This window comes from Periplaneta americana, chromosome 13 (genome assembly GCF_040183065.1).
Source record: "Periplaneta americana isolate PAMFEO1 chromosome 13, P.americana_PAMFEO1_priV1, whole genome shotgun sequence".
Taxonomy (NCBI): domain Eukaryota; kingdom Metazoa; phylum Arthropoda; class Insecta; order Blattodea; family Blattidae; genus Periplaneta; species Periplaneta americana.
The window spans coordinates 99,733,390-99,753,911 of record NC_091129.1 but is presented as its reverse complement, the minus strand read 5'-3'; the positions used below and the strand labels follow the sequence as shown (position 1 = coordinate 99,753,911).

The following is a 20,522-nucleotide window of genomic DNA, read 5'->3' as shown; positions in this document are numbered from 1 at the left end:
CTGAGAACTATTTCAAGTCGAATGATATTTTTTGTCTGAAATCCGAGAGAGAAAGGAACGAATATCAGTATATTGTACATGCTAAGTAATGTAGTAACAAATATCCTGAGTTATTTCTCGCCCGAGATCGCTGAAAGGAGAGGGAGCATCCGTGAAGGAATCTATAAGTGCATAGGTAAATCTTTAACAAGCAAATTAAGTACAGTGGAAGCTCTTAAGTTCGACAGAAATCAAGTTCGACATCCTATAGTTCGACTGTTTACGTAGGAGAATTAGACACGCCCCTATACGGGCACTAAAAATGGGTTTGCCATTTGAATGGGAATTGGTCCTGTGTCTTGTAGTGATAACTAATTTTGTTAAAGGAAAACAGAATATTTTATTGATTAGGACATCCATATTGATCATTGTTTTTAAATTAATTAACTCTTCTTTTTCTATTTGAGAATTGTGCCGTTTGTGAGACGGAAATGTCGAAATCCACTGTGGTACTAGAAGCGCATACACAAGTCTCGGGGCGGGCAGGAAATGCAAGTACAGTACTATATTCGTTGATGGATGACCAATAAGAATTTGTATTCATTTCACCTGCCACACCCACTACCCTTATTGGTCAGAACTTTCAATTCTGTTCTGTCGAACTTAGGAGAGTCCGCTGTAAATAATAATAATAATAATAATAATAATAATAATAATAATAATAATAATACGGATAAAGGTAGAAGTTTGTCTCCCGCTCTGGAGTAACGGTTAGCATGTCCGACTGTGAAACGAGCGGGTCCGAGTTTAAATTCTGTTTGGGACAAGTTGGGGTTTTTTCCTCAATTAATTAAAGCAGAATTGCTGGGTAACTTTCGGCGTTGGACATCGGACTCATTTCGCCTTCATTAATTTTTTAATTTCATGTACCATCTTTCAATAATTTCGGGTCGACAGAGAATGCAGCAGGATGTAGTACCGCGACTTGCATACAGATAACATCGATCTAAAGAAGATGCAGAAGTCCCAGGGGAACTGAGGGGCTTTCGTAGCGGACTCAGTTCGAGCTGGGTGATGTGTAAGTGAATCGATAGATGGCATCAAACAGTGAATCACGATATTGCAGGATTGTGGTCCTACGGACTCAAATCAATCATCCCTATCAACGGAGGTCGGCACAATACGCCTCAGGCTGGTCCGTATTAAAAAATATAGAAATTTAGTCTTTTCAAGTTTCCTCGGCTTTAAAACAATTATGGTACCGGTATTTGCCAAATAGTCGATCGTTTTGGCCGAAGAGTTTATGTTTTCTGGAACTTATGGTATTAACTATGATTTAATTTTCTTTTCGTCTGTTATTAACGTAATGTTTCTTGTCTCAGCTATGGGACCGCAGTTATTTTGACCTTATGTCACAATAGTTTCACCATGTATCCAAGTAGTGTTAAGGGGTTAGGTACAGTTTACAGAAGTAAAATGTTTGGAAATATTCAACATTTTTTTTCTCCATTACTGAATCTTGTACAATAATGAAAATTGGTATGTGTAAAACACTGTCCTTCTGCTATATGGAAAAAATATTCTTACGATTTAAAAAAATTATTTATAAATATTTTTTTAAATTCATAATGGTGGTAGTTCACTGTGCAGTGATGAAGCGTTTCCCTCATAGCTCATGAACTTGTTAACTTTTTCATGTTCTCTCTCTTTTATTTTATTGCTGAAACTCATGTTTACAATATCATGCTCTTTCAACCACATTTCTTAATGAATAATATTTTTTAATTTTGTGTTAGAAGAAAATACTTATTATTTGACCATTCTAATGCATTTATTTTTTATCAGACAATCTATTAAAAGTAGAGAAGTGATCTTGCATCATATTCTAGATATGACATGCATAAATACACACAAAACATTTCATCACAAAATGTTGGATAGTTTTTTTAGTTATATGGGAAACGCTTCATCACTGCACAGTGAACTGAATTTTGAAAAAAAAAAAAAAAAAAAAAGTAAATAATTTTTTTAAACCGAAAAAAAAACTTTTTTTCATATAGCAGAAGGACAGTGTTTTACACATACTAATTTTCATTATTGTACAAGATACAGTAATAGAGGAAAAAAATGTTGAATATTTCCAAAATTTTGCTGCTGTAAGCTGTATAATTTATTGCAAAAATGAGAAAAGTGAAAATGTTATTTACAACGCCCATGGATAGCTACGGCCTTGGAAGACGAATTATTTAAGAAATGAACTTGTGGTGAAGGTCGATGCACGTACTCAAGCGGTAAGAAGATGCGCGATGGGCCGTGACATTCCTGGATGTAATTGCGAATGGGAATGGACCGCCCGAGCTAAGTTAATTAACCGGTCTAGAGCTACTAAGCTGCCATGGTTTCCCACCAGTGAGAAAAATCTGGAATATCTACTAGTCATTTTCTGAAGCTTTATTACTATAATTGACCTAATTTGATTTCATTATCCCTAAAGTTATTTGAATAATTTTTTATAAAATGTATTCAAACGTTACTTATTATCATGAAATAGTTATCTTGGGTTCTTTTTCGTGATTTTACAAGTCCCTCCAGGCGAATGCTAGGATAGTACAAATTGCAAGGGCCACACCTGACTCCTTTCCAATTCTCTTCTCCTACCACTTGTTTCCCCTTTAGGGGAGGACACGGACTGAGACTTTCCTCGCATGCAGGCCGCTCGGGTTGGCCCATTGTACTACCCGGGATGAAATGGTCTGCATGTCTTCAGTTCCCCCGCGCTACAGATCCTTCTGAGCGCCGCCTTCGAACTCCCCTCTACCTTTCCAGTAGTCCTCACCGCTGTTCTTCAACTCCGGTCCCACTAAACGACATTTCATACAAGTTGAGAGGATGCGAAGGCATTTCTTTCCCCTTCTACTTGCCCTGAGTCCGTCAGTAACAGACCGGTAGCTGTTACTTCTTATACTTGCACCCCCCAAGTTGTACACTCAAGAAAATAAAATATTAAATAAAGTACATAAGTGGATATAAAATACAGTGATACAGATGTTTGACAATTACATGTTTGAGTATATTTTAGTGTCGTTCTTACAATATTTTCAACTAATAATTAATTATAGCAAGGAATGTTAGTTTGTATTATAAATTCAGGGAGGACTGACACAGTGCAGATTGACCCATTGTGCGTGTTGTAGAGTACCAACTAGCTGTGGAGAAAACATTTATCTTCTGCTGTCAGTAGCTCTTTAATGTGCCAGTTGATATAAACAACAATAAAATGAAATACAAACGCTTAGTATAGATTTTCGAAATATAGATTACCGGTAAACATTTTTAATAATAGGAATTTTCACTATGTTCAAAGTCTATTAGTAACATCTTCCCCTTAACGGATGGTAAAGAGTGTGAGTAGAGGGGAAATCCTATCAACCAAACTGAAATAAGGATTAGCTATCATGAGCCCTGTGGAGAGCCCACGGTGAATAGCGCCACCATCAAAAACGAATGATCATATATCCAAATAGTCCGATTCTACATCAGAGCAAGCCCGAAACCTAGGAAAGAAACGAATATGAAAAAGGGGTAATGTAATTATGATAACGAAATGAATCCGAGGTTACCCAGCAATTCTGCTTCGATTGGTTGAGGAAAAACCCCGGAACAAAACCTCAACCAGGTAACTTGTCCCAACCAGGATTTTAACCAGAACCCGCTCGTTTCACGGTCAGACATGCTAACCGTTACTCCACAGCGCTGTACTCCTGTCACTCTTACTAAAAAGTGGAGGTAAACTAAAGAAAGTGTTATATAATATATCCATCCGCGAGTTGCCCCTTTATACCCTACTGGTCTGACGTGGGTAATTTTCCTGTTTCTTGAAACTCTTTGTCGAACCTTAAAATCACTGCAATTCCCGTAATATCATCAATTGTGACTTCAGGGTATTTCTCAGTGAACTTATAAAACACATTTAATATAAGTCTCTTCTCATCACAGGTAAAAAACTTTCCTTGGCGATGTTTATATCATAGAAAGCCATAATTTGCGACACACCAATTTCCATGTACTATCTGATTCTATTTTTATACGGAACTGATGTTTCAGGTAAAATACGAACGCTTACTAATTGCAAGATGATGATGGCGAGTTTGGATTACATTTTCAATATCAAAATTATTCACAAATCTTTTCTGTTTGCCGTAAAGTGTTAAATATTTGACTATTAAAATTCGTGTAATAAATTTCAAAATGTCGTAGAAACTTCAAACAAAACTCTGTATGTAATTTCATGTTAACTGCGGTCCGTCCCAGAAAGCTGTAGATGGCGGAGTCTATCTGTGCCGGAGTGTATTGCGGGTAGCATCAGTTCGAGGCCGCTAAGGGGTAAGAAGTTCGTCGTAGAGAATTTAGATAGAAATTATCCCCTCTCTGCAAGTGATTGGTAGTTTCTTCAGCAAATGTCTCCTCCCAGAGAGGTCATTGGTCCTAGCCCTCCCACATACTACTTGCGTAAAGATCTTATTTCGTCTTTCTAAGCCACAGATTCCTGGGACGGATCATAGTTGCGATATGACTTATGGCGAAGTGCATCAACATTGATTAAAAACGCAGTAATCATAGATTACGAAACGATGGTTAAACAGTAGCAGTGGTTAAAATGTAATTTATGTGCACCATTCGTAATCACCGATTATTAAAACATGGCTAGCTGACACTTCATTTAACCAGAGTAAAGTCTATGATGGTACATTGTTTCTACAAAATGACTAAAGGAAAGCATCCATATCGCTGCAAAGATAATAGTCAACGTCTAAAAACGACTGCGCTCACTATGTTCTACATCGAAATGAACGTATCCTACATTTTCGCGTTGCATTTGTTTGCCTTTGGGCGCTGTTATATTTGTGAGTTCCATTTCTTTGTTTTTCAGTACTTTTAGGTTAAAATCGTACAAAATGGAAAATTGAATCCAAAAATGATTATATCCCAATGTTAGGTCGAAGTATCGATAGACTTAATTACTAGATTTAAATGTAGGCCTATTATATAAAAAAGATGGAATATCCATAAAGGAAAAGGATGCAGAAAATTGGTAGGAATGTGTGTACGATCTTGGACTACACCAGGGAATTATGCATTATCCTAAGATCCATCCATAACCTCTCTTTGTTCAGCCAGTGACATAGAGAAAGAGATACTGGTATTCGAGTATTCCCTCTTAAAATACAGAAAATAATAGTTACATAGAATCGTAATATAAGCAGCCGATCCGTAGGAGAAATATGATTGTTCTTGTGTTATTTCAATTGATCCATTTGTAGATTTTGATAAGCGAAATCCCTCCTGAAATTTTCTGTCACCTAATTGCTCGCAAGAATTCTCTCTTTCCACTAAATAACCTTCACGCTCATGCTCTATCCAAGTAATTCAAGTACTGCACAATAATAATCGTCTTCGAAATAATCACCTGTGGTTATGGCCGCCATTTTGCTTTACTTGCTCTACTAATCGCTGGTTATCTCCTTTAACCGCTCATATTTGGCCGGTTAGAGATTACTGTGGTTAACTTCCTATTTAAGTCGTAACCGAGGTCGATCCACCGTAAAAATGCTTAATCGGGGATTAGGTCACAATTTTAACCGATGGTTACACTAACAGACGTTGATGCACGTGGGCATTAGATGTTAAAGCGACTACTTAGAATGCGTTCCGAGTTTAGAAAATAGCAGTGAGTATATGGGCGTAGCTATTCTTAGGGGGCATCTCTCGCTTTGTAATATTACTTAAATAAGTAAGTTATTTACATATTTTATAACGTATAAAATGTGAAACAAGTAAATCTATTTAATTTATTCGGTTATTGGAAGTACAAATAAACTAATACATTCTGTGGTGTTCGGGAAAAGGGAGTTGTCATTTTTTGTGCAGATGGAATTTTGTTCCCCAGATGAGCACACAAGTTAAATTAGACAAGTGAGTGTGCAAAAATCAAAAGAAGACTAGCATTTGATACATTTTATTTGTGTATAAAATTATTTGCAATAAGGGTTCGAAGTTTAATTTTCAATTATCTCACAACTCATTTTTGTAACTTATCTCCCTTTAGCCAAACAACACAGATATAAGTATATTTATTAGCTCTTACAGCATTTATACAGTATTTTAAAGCAGTGCTTAGTTATATAGTTGCGATGCTGTCATTCCAGGCATGACTTCTCCTGTTTGTTTACATGTTAGGAAGTGAAGGCTCAATAAAGTGTAGGTAGGCAGTATCGTTCGTCATTTTTGTTCTTTCGTTCCCGAGCTACCAGACGAGGAATCTACAGTATTTGCCACACCGTTAAACATTATCATGTCGTAGCTCCTATGATAATAAATCAAACGCACTGTACTTCAGCAAATATTTGAACGGCAGCGTCATCGTGTGCTTTCTGCGAACGCCAACGAAAGAGCCAAAATAACGGACGATTATATTAAATATTTATCGAGCCTTAGGAAATGCATAACGTCATCATCAGCGAATCACACGTTTAAATGCAGCCGACCTGCAATGTGATTGGCTGCCGGAAATAAGAGCGACGGGACTATAATATTTAGATTTACTTCTGTTATTTTATATACGTTAGAAAATACGTAAGTAATTATTTCAGTTACACAAGAATAAAGGGAGATATCCGCTAAGAAGATTCCTTTAAACCTAATGGTATTTTTTAAAATCCGAATGCTCTATATAAATAAACAAATTAAAAAAAAAACAATCCTTGTTTTCATGAGAACTGAAAATAAGCTAGAAGTTATAGAAAGAATATCAACAGGGTCAATCACTGTTTGAAATTATTAAAATACAGTTTCAACCAAGAATCATATAGCATTAAGGTTCCCAGGTGTTTGTAAAAGAAACGAAGATTTGCCACGGTGTATTAATTTTATTACACTGAATCGAACACTGTTGTTTATATAATCTACATTATTAATTTACTCTTTCGGTATTTTTCTTGAGATATAGCTGCTCTTGACAATTTCTCTTCCTGTTTTGCAAATTGGTGAAAATGTTCACAAATGAAAGATAATTGCAGTGCAATTTATGTTCTGCTTTGATCAGCTCAGGATGTCTATTGTTTATAACAATTGTCCATTTATTCTTCATTAGTGTAAAACCATTTCTACAAAGGCATTAGAAGCTAGAATGTTACTAGAAATCTTAATTATGACTTCCTTTATGACTGAACACTTTCTTCATAAACTTTAGAAAAAAATAAAGTCACTTACCAACATTACATTAATGGGTTACGTTCTAATAAAACAAACCTACTCTCACAAAATTCCTCAGACAGTTCGTCAAGGTTCACAAATTTTTGCACTCTCAATGCATCAATTTTATTTTCCAAGATAAAAAAATCAAATTTTTTACTCAATTAAAAGCTATCTAACTTTCAATATAGATTTTTCTGTAAAACTAATCAAGATAATGCAGCATATTGGTATAAAACTTACAAAAAATTTAAGAGTACTATAAAAAAAGAAACATTGTCATCTGTGTAGCCTATGTAATGTCATTGCAAATACAATATTCCCGGACTTTTAAAATAAGATTGTTTAATGTGCGTAGATCAGAAAAAAGGAAGAAATAGTCTTACAGGCAAAAGAAAAAATATATAATTAAAATATAAGAATTAAACGTAGGGTAAATCTTACGTGAAAAACGTTAAGACCTGGCAACCCTACATAGCACCAAGTTAAATAATAATATGAGAACTACATTACACTTCTACTAGTCGTATTACTTCTCCGGTAGCCAATGGGAGAGTTTGTACCTATTACTTTTGTTTACCTCCACCTTTAGTAAGAGCAGCAGGAGAATACTATCCTTCAGAGCATCATTTCATATAATTATAATTTCTCATCTTCCGCTACAGGCTGACCATCTGTCCGAATATTATCTAAACTGACTGAGTTTGCTCTTTTAATTAATTAATTTATTTATTTTTCCTTCTGCTTATATTTCAGTTTTTGTACAAAGAACCTTTCCATGTGAATTTATGAGTCTACGCGTGCATTTGAAAGTACATGAGTTTAAATGATCCTTTCGAGAGAGGTAACGGAGATTAAATGCAAGTACAGGCTTACTACTAAAGAAATAGACACTTCCAATGTTGTGTAAAACAAAAACTATATGATTTGGACATCCATTTTGCGCTGTTAGATTGAGGAACTGCCTCAACTGCATGAGGATGAACGAAACTTCATCTTCCACCATGATGACTGGTACTGGGGTGTTAGAAATTGGCCGTGGAACACATAACAACCGTGCTATAGCACGGTGGCCACCAAGGAACCCCGATCTCACACCATGCGACTAATTTCTTTGGGGATTCGTGAAAGACAAGACTCGCGCTTCACCACTTTCAATTGATTTAGATAAACTTTATTACATTATTTTCTTTATTTTGGTGAAATGACTTAAATCGGGATGAACTACTACTAGACTATCGCCTTAATTTGGGCCGTGTGACACAAGGAGCACATATTGAGTGTTCGTGAGTTTCCAAATAAACTTGAAAAATTAGCTTATAAAGCAATATAAACTGATTCCTGATAACATTCATAGTTTTGGATTTATAAAACAGTGAAACCATGTGTTCATTTTTTAGTAACCGTGCATAATGTAGGGATTAGGAAACGGTGGCTAGGGACGAGTTAGGGACTACCCTTCAGCACGTCGGCCAGACTGAGGCCTATTGTGCACCCCGAATTATGAGATAAATGAAGATGAGGTGTACCAGTCCACCGGCCGCATGATGCCTCTCACCCACTCACCCAATGAGCCCCCTACACCCTCCGTCCTAAGTTCATACCGTCAAGATAACCAAGCAATACAGGATCCATTCCAACGGCCCTTCCAAGGTGTAGAAGCAACCTTGGAAGTGCTCTTAAGGAATGAATCCTGGCAGAGATATTGTGGAAGGCTTGGAATCCAGAGACGGTTTCGGAGAGGACGTCCCTCCCTCAAGCGCATGAAGACATGCGTCATGACCTGAATATGCCTGTGGAATGAGATGATGAGATGAATGATATGATATGAAATTTAAATTCTTTTGCTACAGGGAAGAGGAAGGGAAATGAATTGTGGCAATGAAAATTCCAACCCGGCATTTGCCGTGGAAGAACACGGAAATATCACAATAAGATTGGTCGGTCCGGGGATTTGAACCGCGGACCTCCCAAATGCGAATCCTATGCGGAACGCATGAGCCACCTCACTCAGTCTGCATAAGGTAAGAATGTGATCATTATAATCAGATAAGCATGTAACTGATAACGACAGAAACTAAATTGTTACGGAATGTACAAAATGTATAATGAGGCAATTTGCGTCATCTTGATTACACCGTTTGACTTGAATTTCGTGGACTTAGAGAGACGGTTTAAATTACCAACATATGTAGTTATTTTCGGCTTCCTTTGATTCTGCTTCTGGTGGCCTAAACCTGACCGCAGAATGTCATCCAGCGTAACAGTGAACATGTTGCTAACATGGCAGGATAGGGACAACTTTTGGAACTGCTTCTGACGCCTTGAAACAGTCCGAATTGCAAAACTGTATCAGGATAACTGCTCCACTGTTGTTATCCCACCTCTATCTTGTTGCCACTGTGTTGAACCTGTTGCAGTAACATAATGTAATTCATCCTTCGACTTTTCAATTAGGGTATAATGTATCTGAGATGAATTGGTAGGTTACTCGGCAACGCGTCACGCCTCGGTCAGAAGAAGGATTGATTAACCACTGTTAAAGATGGTAATCGAGCGACATAGTTGATTACTTTTGTTTGTGGTACTGATTCATTGTGGTGAAACAACAGGACACGGCGGTTAACCGTATGGAGATGATGATGACTTGCAGATCTGTGTAATATGGAACAAGATTCAGTACACGGGATTTAAACGAGTCTTCAAAACACATACTACTTGGTCGAGACGTTATGCAACATTACTCATGTGTGCGATTATCGTAATGGAAAAGTTAAAAATCTTCTTTAAAATTAGGTTTTTAAATTTATATAACATGCGGGGTAAAAGTTTAACCTCTCTGTATGCCAGTTCTACTGACTTTTGACATTCCTACGGCCTTGTATATCTAATATAGTTAACCCATTTACTTCTCTTCCTCTATTTATGAAGTCCTTGTAGAATATTTCAGTCTTCGCTAACAGTACTTATATTCAATTTGTAAATATTTCTGATTCGCAACTTCTCTAGTATTAGCTGAAAGATAATTTCACATGGCGATGGTTATGGAACTTATACATAAGGATGATTCAGTGACTGTGTTACAAACTCTTAGCGATGATAGAGGAGACAATTGAAGGGTTGAGAAATATGGTGGGCCAAGCGCCATTTACTAAAACCGTAGAAAACAAAGGTTAAAATGAAGTTATTACCATAATTCAATAGAAACATGTAGCAATTAATATAAAGTATACATATTGAAACTAAATGATATGTCAATTTTCATTAAACTATGGTATTCACTTACCTTTAACCCTTGCTTTCTCCGTTCTTAATAAATGGCACTTGGCCCACTATTGCTCTGAACCCTTCAATTGTAAACAACTTTCATATAGGAACCTATGTCCGGAAACATTCCGTTTGATAGTTACAAACCTAGATATGTTAGACAGTGTAACCAGCTAGAATCGAACTCAAGACCATCCTTTTGAAGTTTGATTGCGGACGACTTGTTTCTGCAAACATTGGTGATTTCTCATAAACATGTTATAAGCTACTTACTTACTTACAAATGGCTTTTAAGGAACCCGAAGGTTCAGTGCCGCCCTCACATAAGCCCGCCATCGTTGCCTATCCTGTGCAAGATTAATCCACTCTCTATCACCATATCCCACCTCCCTCAAATCCATTTTAATAGTATCCTCCCATCTACGTCTCGACCTCCCCAATAGTTTTTTTCCCTCTGGCCACCCAACTAACACTCTATATGCATTTCTGGATTCGCCCATACGTGCTACATGCCCTGCCCATCTCAAACGTCTGGATTTAATGTTCCCAATTATGTCAGGTGAAGTATACAATGCGTATAATTCTACGTTGTGTAACTTTCTCCATTCTTCTGTAACTTCATCCATCTTAGCCCCAAATATTTTCCTAAGAACCTTACTCTCAAATACCCTTAATCTCTGTTCCTCTCTCAAAGTGAGAGTCCAAGTTTCACAACCATACAGAACAACCGGTAATATAACTGTTTTATAAATTCTAACTTTCAGATGTTTTGACAGCAGACTAGATAACAAAAGCTTCTCAACCGAATAATAATACACATTTCCCATATTTATTCTGCGCTTAATTTCCTCCCGAGTGCCATTTATATTTGTTACTGTTGCTTCAAGATATTTGAATTTTTCCACCTCTTCGAAGGATAAATCTCCAATTTTTATATTTCCATTTCGTACAATATTCTGGTCACGAGACATAATCATATACTTCGTCTTTTCGTGATTTACTTCCAAACCTATCGCTTTACTTGCTTCAAGTAAAATTTCCGTGTTTTCCCTAATCGTTTGTAGATTATCTCCTAACATATTCACGTCATCCGCATAGACAAGAAGCTGATGTAACCACTTCAATTCCAAACCCTGTCTGTTATCCTGAACATTCCTAATGGCATATTCTAGAGCGAAGTTAAAAATTAAAGGTGATAGTGCATCTCCTTGCTTTAGCCCGCAGTGAATTGGAAAAGCATCAGATAGAAACTGGCCTATACGGACTCTGCTGGACGTTTCACTAAGAGACATTTTAATTAATCTAACTAGTTTCTTGGGAATACCAAATTAAATAAGAACATCATATAATACTTCTCTCTTAACCGACTCATATGCCTTTTTATAAGCTACTTAGCATCGTAAATTATATTTTGACTTATTAAACCTTGCAACTTTCCTTCCAGTGTCATTTGCTCTTCCATAAATGGAATGCATATCAACAAGTTGCGAGGAAAGTTGCAAGGTTTAATCAGTCAAAGTATAATTTACTATGCCAACTAGCTTATACCATGTTTATGAGAAATCACCAACGTTTGCAGGAAAGGTCGCCTGCAAGAAAACTTCAAAATTATGGCCTTGTGTTCGATTTTAGCTAGTTATACTGACTAACATATGTAGGTTTGTAGCTAATAAACGGAATGTTTCCGGACATAGGATCCTATATGAAAGTTGTTCATAATTGTCTCCTCTATCATCTCTAAAATTTGTAACATAGTCACTGAATCACCCTGTATATGACTGTGATGAGCTAGAGAAATGCGATTTCCATACACTGACAATAAAATCACACGCGATACGGTTCCGTTCGTGAAACTAGCGGCCCGGGTTCAAATCCTGGTTGGGATTAGTTACCTGGTTGAGGTTTTTCCGAGGTTTTCGCTCAACTCTTTAAGAGCAAATGCTGGTCACTGCTGTGGAGTAACAACATCTCTGATCGTGAAACGAGCGTGCACGGGTTCAAATCCCGGTTGGAACAAACTACCTAGTTAAGTTTTTTCGGGGTTTTCCCTCAACCCAGTAAGAGCAAATGCTGGGTAACTTTCAGCGTTGGACCCTGAACTCATTTCGCTGAAATTATCACCTTCATTTCACACAGACGTTAGATAACCATGGTAGTTGGTAAAGCATCGTAAAATAAATCAGTACACCGTTCCGTTCTCGCTTCTGCATCATTCACTGTGTCGATCTACGGTAGGCCTACGTGCCAGTCGAGGTTATTTCTTTTTATGCGACAGTAGATATTGAAACTTGTGAAATGTTGAATAATTTTGTAGTAGTGATTTTGCTATTATTGTCATATTCATAATCGAGGATTTACATGCATACTACCATAACGCTCTCATTACGATATTGTTCGCTTCGCTCTCCATACGATAAGATATTTGTAACTATGCTACGATATAATATCAATATTAATTAAAACAAATAAAACAATAAATAACGCAATATTACTTCTGAATATTAAAATTAAAAGTTAAATTGAAATGTAAAATTTAACCAACTGACTTGTTCTGATAGATACGACAGAACCACTGTTTCTGAAACTAATATATTTCGTTTTCTTACTTCCCAGTCATTTAATAAATTTCTCGCGCTCTCTTTTATAACTTTAACAAGATTTTTTTTTGGAAATTATATCCAGGCTGCTATATAAGCTTCTTCTAAAATAGAATTTCTGGTAGTGAATTAATTTTCATATTTAGCAACACTGTCAATAAATTTAACAAACTAAGCAATGATTTTAAGAATAATAAGAGATTCTTTTCTGAGTAACTAATCAGAAATCTGCTATCTAATATCTATTTCATCTTCATTAATTCTGTTATGATGCTGTTGGACAAACAAATGGGCTATGAAACACGTTTGTAGTGCTATAGTTATTTTTTTAGTTGGCTATTTAACGACGCTGTGTCAACTACTCGGTTATTTAGCGTCGATGAAATTTATAATAGTGAGATGGTATTTGACGACATTGGGGAAAACTCTGAAGAAACGGAAGCGGGAACCGAACCCACGCCCGAGCGTAATTCCAGATCGACAGGCAAGCGTCTTGGCCGACTGAACTACGCCAGTGGCTTTATAGGTACAGTTTTTTGCATTCGGAAATATTAGGAAGTATGACATTGTAAACTAATTTCCTAACATGCCATTAATCCCAACTGAAAAAAAAAGTAGGGTAGAAATTTTTCTAACGGCAGTCTCAGGCCGTAAGATCCGTGATATAAATGACGCCTTAAATATGTATATGAGCTGCTGCCAAGAAGTCAGAAGAAGGATAACAATGACAAAGTAAGCTTTTAATAGAAAAGGGAGAATCTTCTGCGGACCTCTAGAGAAAGATTTAAGGAAGAGACTAGTGAGATGCTTTATGTGGAGTGTGGTATTGTATGAGGCAGGAACATGGACAATAGGACTAAGTGAGGAGAAACAATTAGAAGCATTGGAAATGTGGATGTGGAAAAGAAAGGAGCGTGTGAAATAGACAGAATAAGAAATGAAGCTGTGCTAGAAAGATTGGTTGAAGAAAGACTAATGCTGAAACTGATCAGGAAGAGAAAAAGAAACTGACTGTGTCTTTGCCTAAGAAGAAACTGCGTACTGAAGGATGCACTGGAAATAATGGTGAACGGAAAAAAGTTCGGGACACAAGATGATATCAGATGACAGACAACATTAAGATAAATATATGGATCGGATGCGGAGACGAAAAGGAAGGCGGAAAACAGGAAAGTTTGGAGAACACTGTCCTTGCAGTGAAGGACCTGCCCTTGGGCAGAAAACTTTAACAATCTCTTATTCAGTAACTATTGCATGTAGGATCGTAATTTTTGCGTTAAAAATAATTTATTCCTCTGGCGTATTTCAATAGCATGGACTGTTTTCGTCTAAATTTAATTTTAAAATCCTCTAAATTCAAGCCATTGGACGATGCGAGCAAGTGGCAACGTCTTGGCAGAGAGCAGCTCACCTACCGAAACACACCGAGTTAGTTGACTTAAGGCTGGTTCACAATAAACCGGAAACGAGAATCGGAACGAAAACGAAAACGGTAAAATTGTTAAAATGTGTACATTTAAATGTGAGCATTCACAATTAACGAAAAGCTTGCCGGAGCCCAGGATCGGGAACGGAGAGTTGGCCAAGTTTCAACTCTGGCGTTCACGTTTCCGATCACAGCCCACTAGATTCATTCTATTGCCATCTAAAAGCTATTTTGTCGTCATACTGTATATTTTGTAGCAAGAAGGCCGTGACATAACCTATGCATTATTTTGTTCTGTGCTGTGCATCATGGAGCAAGTTTTATTTGATGAGATTCTAATATTGAGTGTTGAGGAAAATCCTCACGTTTACGATAAGCGGCGCGCCTCGTATAAAGATGAGAAAATGAAGGAGAATACGTGGCTTTCAATAGCTGCATCTTTGAACACCGATCGTAAGTGAATCATATTTTATTACTGTATTGGTTGTATTACACACTACATATTCATGCTTCAATTCAATAACTACTGCTGTGTTCGTTTTTGTTCTATTACAAATGTTTCTTCTCTAATTATTTTACGTTATGGTAGACTTAAAATAGGTTGTGATAATAAAGATGCATTGGCATATTTATACTACCGTACCTAATGAAATGTTTCAGTTGAAATTTTGAAGTTGGTTAACCTGTGTTTATGTTGGCTGCCTTGTACTCATGAGAGAACGCCATTGGTCAATTATACACAAATAACATCAGAATGCGTAATGTCGACTTTACATATAGTTATTGACATGCATATCGATATGCATAGCCGTCTACGTTCTCGGTTTATTGTGAATCAAAAATTTTCATATTCACGTCCACTGCTTCTCGTTTTCATTCTGGTTCTCGTTCCCGGTTTATTGTGAACCAGCCTTTACATATGTATCACGAGTAGAGTATGTTAACAGTGATGTTGCTGGGCTGCTGAAACTTCAAACAATTTTCTAATTAATCGTGCATTTTAATGACAAAACGTAATATAGATTTTCTGTTTATTTATGTGTAGGCCTATCATATCGTCTCTTTCAATCTGCAAGGTTATTTCTCTTCCACTCTGTATATAGGCCTATACCGTGTGTTTTTATGGGGAGTAGGTCTATAGGACATGATAAAGATTTAACACTGCCATGAGAAACCCATGTATAAAAACAAGAAGACGTCAGGATTCCACTTTGTAATCATGCATGATGTTCTCTTGTTTTACAAATTGTAAAAGCCTGCTAATTTCTAAACATGACTCAATGATTAAATTCATTAGTTTTCTTATGACAATGTTAAATCCTTATGCCTTTTACCTAGAAAAACAGACGGTATATATAAAAGAATAAGAATATTATTATAAGATTTTATTATCATATTGCCAGTGTAGTTAGCACGGGACTTTGAACAGAGAATTAAAATAATTACAATTAGCACCTTATCGTCTCTCAGTTTCTCTTTAGGTTGAAAGAGAAGTTAAATAAAGAATTACATTTATGACGTTATTGACTGTAAATTTAATAGTTTCTACAGTTTATAGCGAAGGTAAAATACTCGTAAAAAATCACAATTACAATTATTTCATGTCGCTCAATATCTTCTGCAATTAGAACGATCGTTAAATAAAGAACAGTAATTGTAGTTATCATCTTATTCCCTCCGAATAGCCTCTATAGTTTAATAGAACGTTAAATAACTACAATTATATTCGTCATTTCATTATTTCTAATTGGTCAATGTAATTGAAGAGACGTTAAATAGAGAACTACAACTGCAATAGGCCTATCCATACCGTCTCTGAACTGTTAAAAGTGAAGCTAAATAAAGGATTATAATTTAAATTATTGACGCTACTAAGCCCAGATTTAGAGAAAGATAGTTCAGTTTTAAAAAATAAAGAATTTTTATCTCGTTATTAGCTCGAGAATATTTGTATTATTATTTTAAAGCAATTTTCCGTTATATTCAATGAGACGTTTCTTCCTACCTAAAGGTGCATCTACACGTTTAAACTTTTCTTTCAACTTTACGCAATCAAGAAATGAATGCAAGATTGATATTTAATATTAATCAATATACATACGTAGTGAAGATGACCTTCAAAATTTCGCACCTTGTAGACACAAAATCTGCATGCATCTTAATTGAACGCGTGTTTTAAACTTGATTCTTTCAATAATCTTCTTAGATTGCATGCGTACACGCATGGAAAATTGAACAGTGTAGATGCAGCTTAACTTCATAATTTCTTGTAGTATGGTGTCATACTGAAAGCTAGTCACAAATTCCTCTTGGCAGTAGTCGTGATTTGATCTCGGGTTCTCCATGTGTTTTCGTAATAAACGTACAGCAATAAAATACTCTCTATTTTTAGTGTTTATAAGTCATAGCTTTAATGTGTTTTCAAACCTGTATCTGAGAATATTATTAAATGGAGTTCTTCGTACTGTGACAGAAAACTAGGTTATGTGGGATTTGAGATTGCAGCGTCAGTTTGTCTGTTTCTACGTTTTAGTCTTTTAATATGTGGTAAAGCGGAAGAAATCCAACGTTTCGGGACGCCTTACTAATTTCATTCATTCATTCATTAACATTTATATATGTTGCACTTTACTTTCTGACACATTTGTTCAGCTCCATTTAAAACTGTAGGGTGTAATACGTTGAACAAGATTCTCATCCTCTGGCGTTCTTGGGAATTATTATTTGAAAACATTCTATGTTATGTTAATCACATTATATTAATTTTATATCAATTGTTTTTTTAAATTAGAGACGTTTAGTCATATTGTCTGGAATTTTACATAAAAGCTGTTTTTTAGTCTGTTATGTATAGTAACATTAGGAGCATCTTCTGCGGACCTCTGGAAAAAGAACTAAGAAAGAGACTAGCGAAGTTCTTTGTGTGAAGTGTAGCATTGTATGGGAGCAAAAACATGGATATTACGACAAGTGAAGAGAAGCGACTAGAAACATTTTAAATGTGGATATGGAGAAGAATGGAGCTTGTGCAGTGGACAGATAGAATAAGAAATGAAGCTGTATTGGAAAGAGTAAGTGAAGAAAGAATGATGCTGAAACTGATCAGAAAAAGAAAAAGGAATTGATTGGGTCACTGGCTGAGAAGAAACTGCCTACTGAAGGATGCACTGGAAGAAATGGTGAACGGGAGAAGAGTTCGGGGCAGAAAAAGATATCAGTTGATAGATGACATTAAGATATATGGATCAAATACGGAGAAAAAGAGGAAGACAGAAAATAGGAGAGATTGGAGAAAGCTGGGTTTGCAATAAAAGACCTGCCTTGGGCAGAACACTTAAGTATGTATGTATGTATGTATGTATGTATGTATGTATGTATGTATGTATGTATGTATGTATGTATGTATGTATGTCATATTTTCTATCAATGCTGACTTTTTAATTTGGCACGTTTAGCCATATTATTTGGCATTTCATATAGATGTTGATTTTTTTTTCATTGGTATGTAAGTCGCATTATCTTACTTTTCTTGTGGTCTCTGATTTTATGATTTAGAATTTGTTATGGACGATCTCTTATTTCGGAATGTATAGTAACATTATCTGGTATTCAGTATAGATCCTGTTATAAAAATTTCGGCAGGTTAGGGTAAGTCTGACATTTATTATGGTCTCTAGTTTAATTAATTTTTAATCAATAACACTTTCCATGAATCTCGTTTTCTTAACTCATTATAGGTAGGTTATATTATCAGAAATTTTCTACGAATTATAATTTATTTTATATTCGGTACATTAGCATTTTCTATGGTATGAATATTCAATGTGGCACTTACTGTGGACAATACTATTTTTTCAATTGAGAATATTTATTTTTTAATCGCTATGGTAAGTTACATAATCTGATATTTTTATGAGCCTGTTTTGTCTATAATGACGTCTCTTCACTTAATTAGGAAAACAACTGGAAATTATTCTTCCATATCCGATGTCACGGACACAAAAAAATAAACTGGATAGATATCAAAACAGGTATGTCACTTGCGTCAGAAAAAATCAAAACAAAAATTTTTTCCACATTTGCAACTAATGCTATAAAGGTGATGTTAACAACACTGAAACATGCAGAAGTGTACTCACGGGTATCTGGACGAATGTCCCATTGTTGAGCACCGGATACGAATACAGGGGCACCACCGGAACGCTACCATTCTTAATGAAGATGGGTCCTTGAATGGGGGTCACACCGTACTGGGAATGCTGGTAAGAAGTTGGCACATCTCCTACGTCGTCGTCGTCGTAGCTGTAGTCGTCGAAGTCGTCGTCGTAGTCCAGCACGGCGTGGAGCGACGTCTTGGTGCCGGGCTGGTTACTGTACTCATTGTGCTCTATCCTCGTGTACCCCGAAGGCCTCGAAGGATATTCACCCTTCTTCGTCGACGTCGACGAAGACTGTGGTGACGGTCTGGCAGTATTGCTACTCCTGTAGTTGTCGTCACTGTAGTATCGGGGAGATCTCTGTTGTGGTTGTTGGTCCTGTTGTTGTTGGTAAGGCTCGTTGTTGGCTCTCCTAGGGGCGGTTGTTGTTCTTCTATTTGGTGCCGCTGGTGGGGAAGGAACGTTGTTTCTGTAAGCCTGTTCCGCCGCTCGTTGCTGATGATGTGCTGACTGACTGTATATTAAAGAATTAACAGCTGCTGAATTCAACCCGCTGATAGCACTAGCAGATGCGGCAGCTGCAAGAAACGGACCCGTTGGTGGGGCAGTTGGTGCGTACGGTGCACTGAAATTCAGTAACGCCATTTTTGGCGGAAGTGTCTTTAAGTTTTTTTTAAGATTCTTTCACGGAGGGACTTGATTAGGAACTTTAAATTATCAGCGTGTTAGATATGCGTCGTATACGGTAGAATGTCACCGGTTAACACTGGTACGGCGAGTCTCAGAAGCACGGTGGCGCTGTCACTTTGGTTCGCGAGGTGTTGACGGCGTGCACCATGGTATCACACAGCTCTGCGCGGCCGAGTCGCCTCGGAACACATGCTAGAGGTCCGCACCCGTACGACTGTCACTCGCTACTAGCTTCCAGCTCCTTCCAGCTGCTGGAGAGATATGACGAGATGGATGGCCTCTACCGACAATGCACAACTTTTTCCTACATCGCCCAGTGCTGCTGCCGCCACTTACTGCGCGGAATGGGCAGGCTCGAACATGTGGACTGGCCTACTCGAGCTTGTCATATTGGAGAGGTCCGGGATTCGAATGTTTGCGGTTCATTCAAGTCTAGTGAAAATACATTATTGTGAGTTTATTGCCATCAAAATTATCAGTTAATGGCAGTCCTTTCATATTTATGTTTTGTAGATAAGGTAAAGTACCCAAATAAGAGACACTTTTTTTAACTGCTTATAAATGAGGATGGTAATAGACATTTTTAATCTGAATGAGTGGAATACATACAGCATTTTGTCTATTTTTAGAATCGACAATACAAATTTTAGTCAGTTTTTATTATTACTTTAAATTATATATATATATATATAATTTAAAGTATATAAGTTTTTATTATTACTTTAAATTATATATGTATATAACATCATTATTTCCCAGTTTTACTTTATATATATAAAGTAGAACTGGGAAATAATGATGTTTTGGAAATGGGTTCCAAATAAGAGATACGTCTGTTATTTAAGTTTATTTTTGAACATGGACAAAAATTATTATTATTTGGCTCAAAATTGAAGCAATATATAACATTGTGAAGTTATGTAGATACTTTAATAAATTCAGGAACATTTTAAAATTGAAGGGATCAGTGCAACAGTGGTATAATTCCTCTCAACAGAAATTCTGTTGTTTATTTGGCAGTAATATTTTTAAGGGGTTAGGTACAGCTTACGGCAATAAAATTTTCGGAAATATTCAACATTTGAAAATGGTATGTGTAAAACACTGTCCTTCTGCTTCATGAAAAAAATATTTTTACGATTAAAAAAAATATAC

The 20,522-nt window shown here is 36.5% G+C and overlaps 1 protein-coding gene across 1 annotated transcript in view; it reads right to left on the bottom strand.

Annotated features, from left to right (window-relative positions):
* The window catches only part of spz3 (Spaetzle domain-containing protein 3), a 339,160-nt gene extending 319,556 nt beyond the window's left edge, over positions 1-19,604 (bottom strand). The window contains exon 1 of the mRNA XM_069843631.1: positions 18,660-19,604. Within this exon, the coding sequence (XP_069699732.1) occupies positions 18,660-19,322 (663 nt within the window). The 5' untranslated portion in view covers positions 19,323-19,604. The remainder of the gene's footprint in view (positions 1-18,659) is intronic.
* Positions 19,605-20,522: the final 918 nt, after the last annotated feature.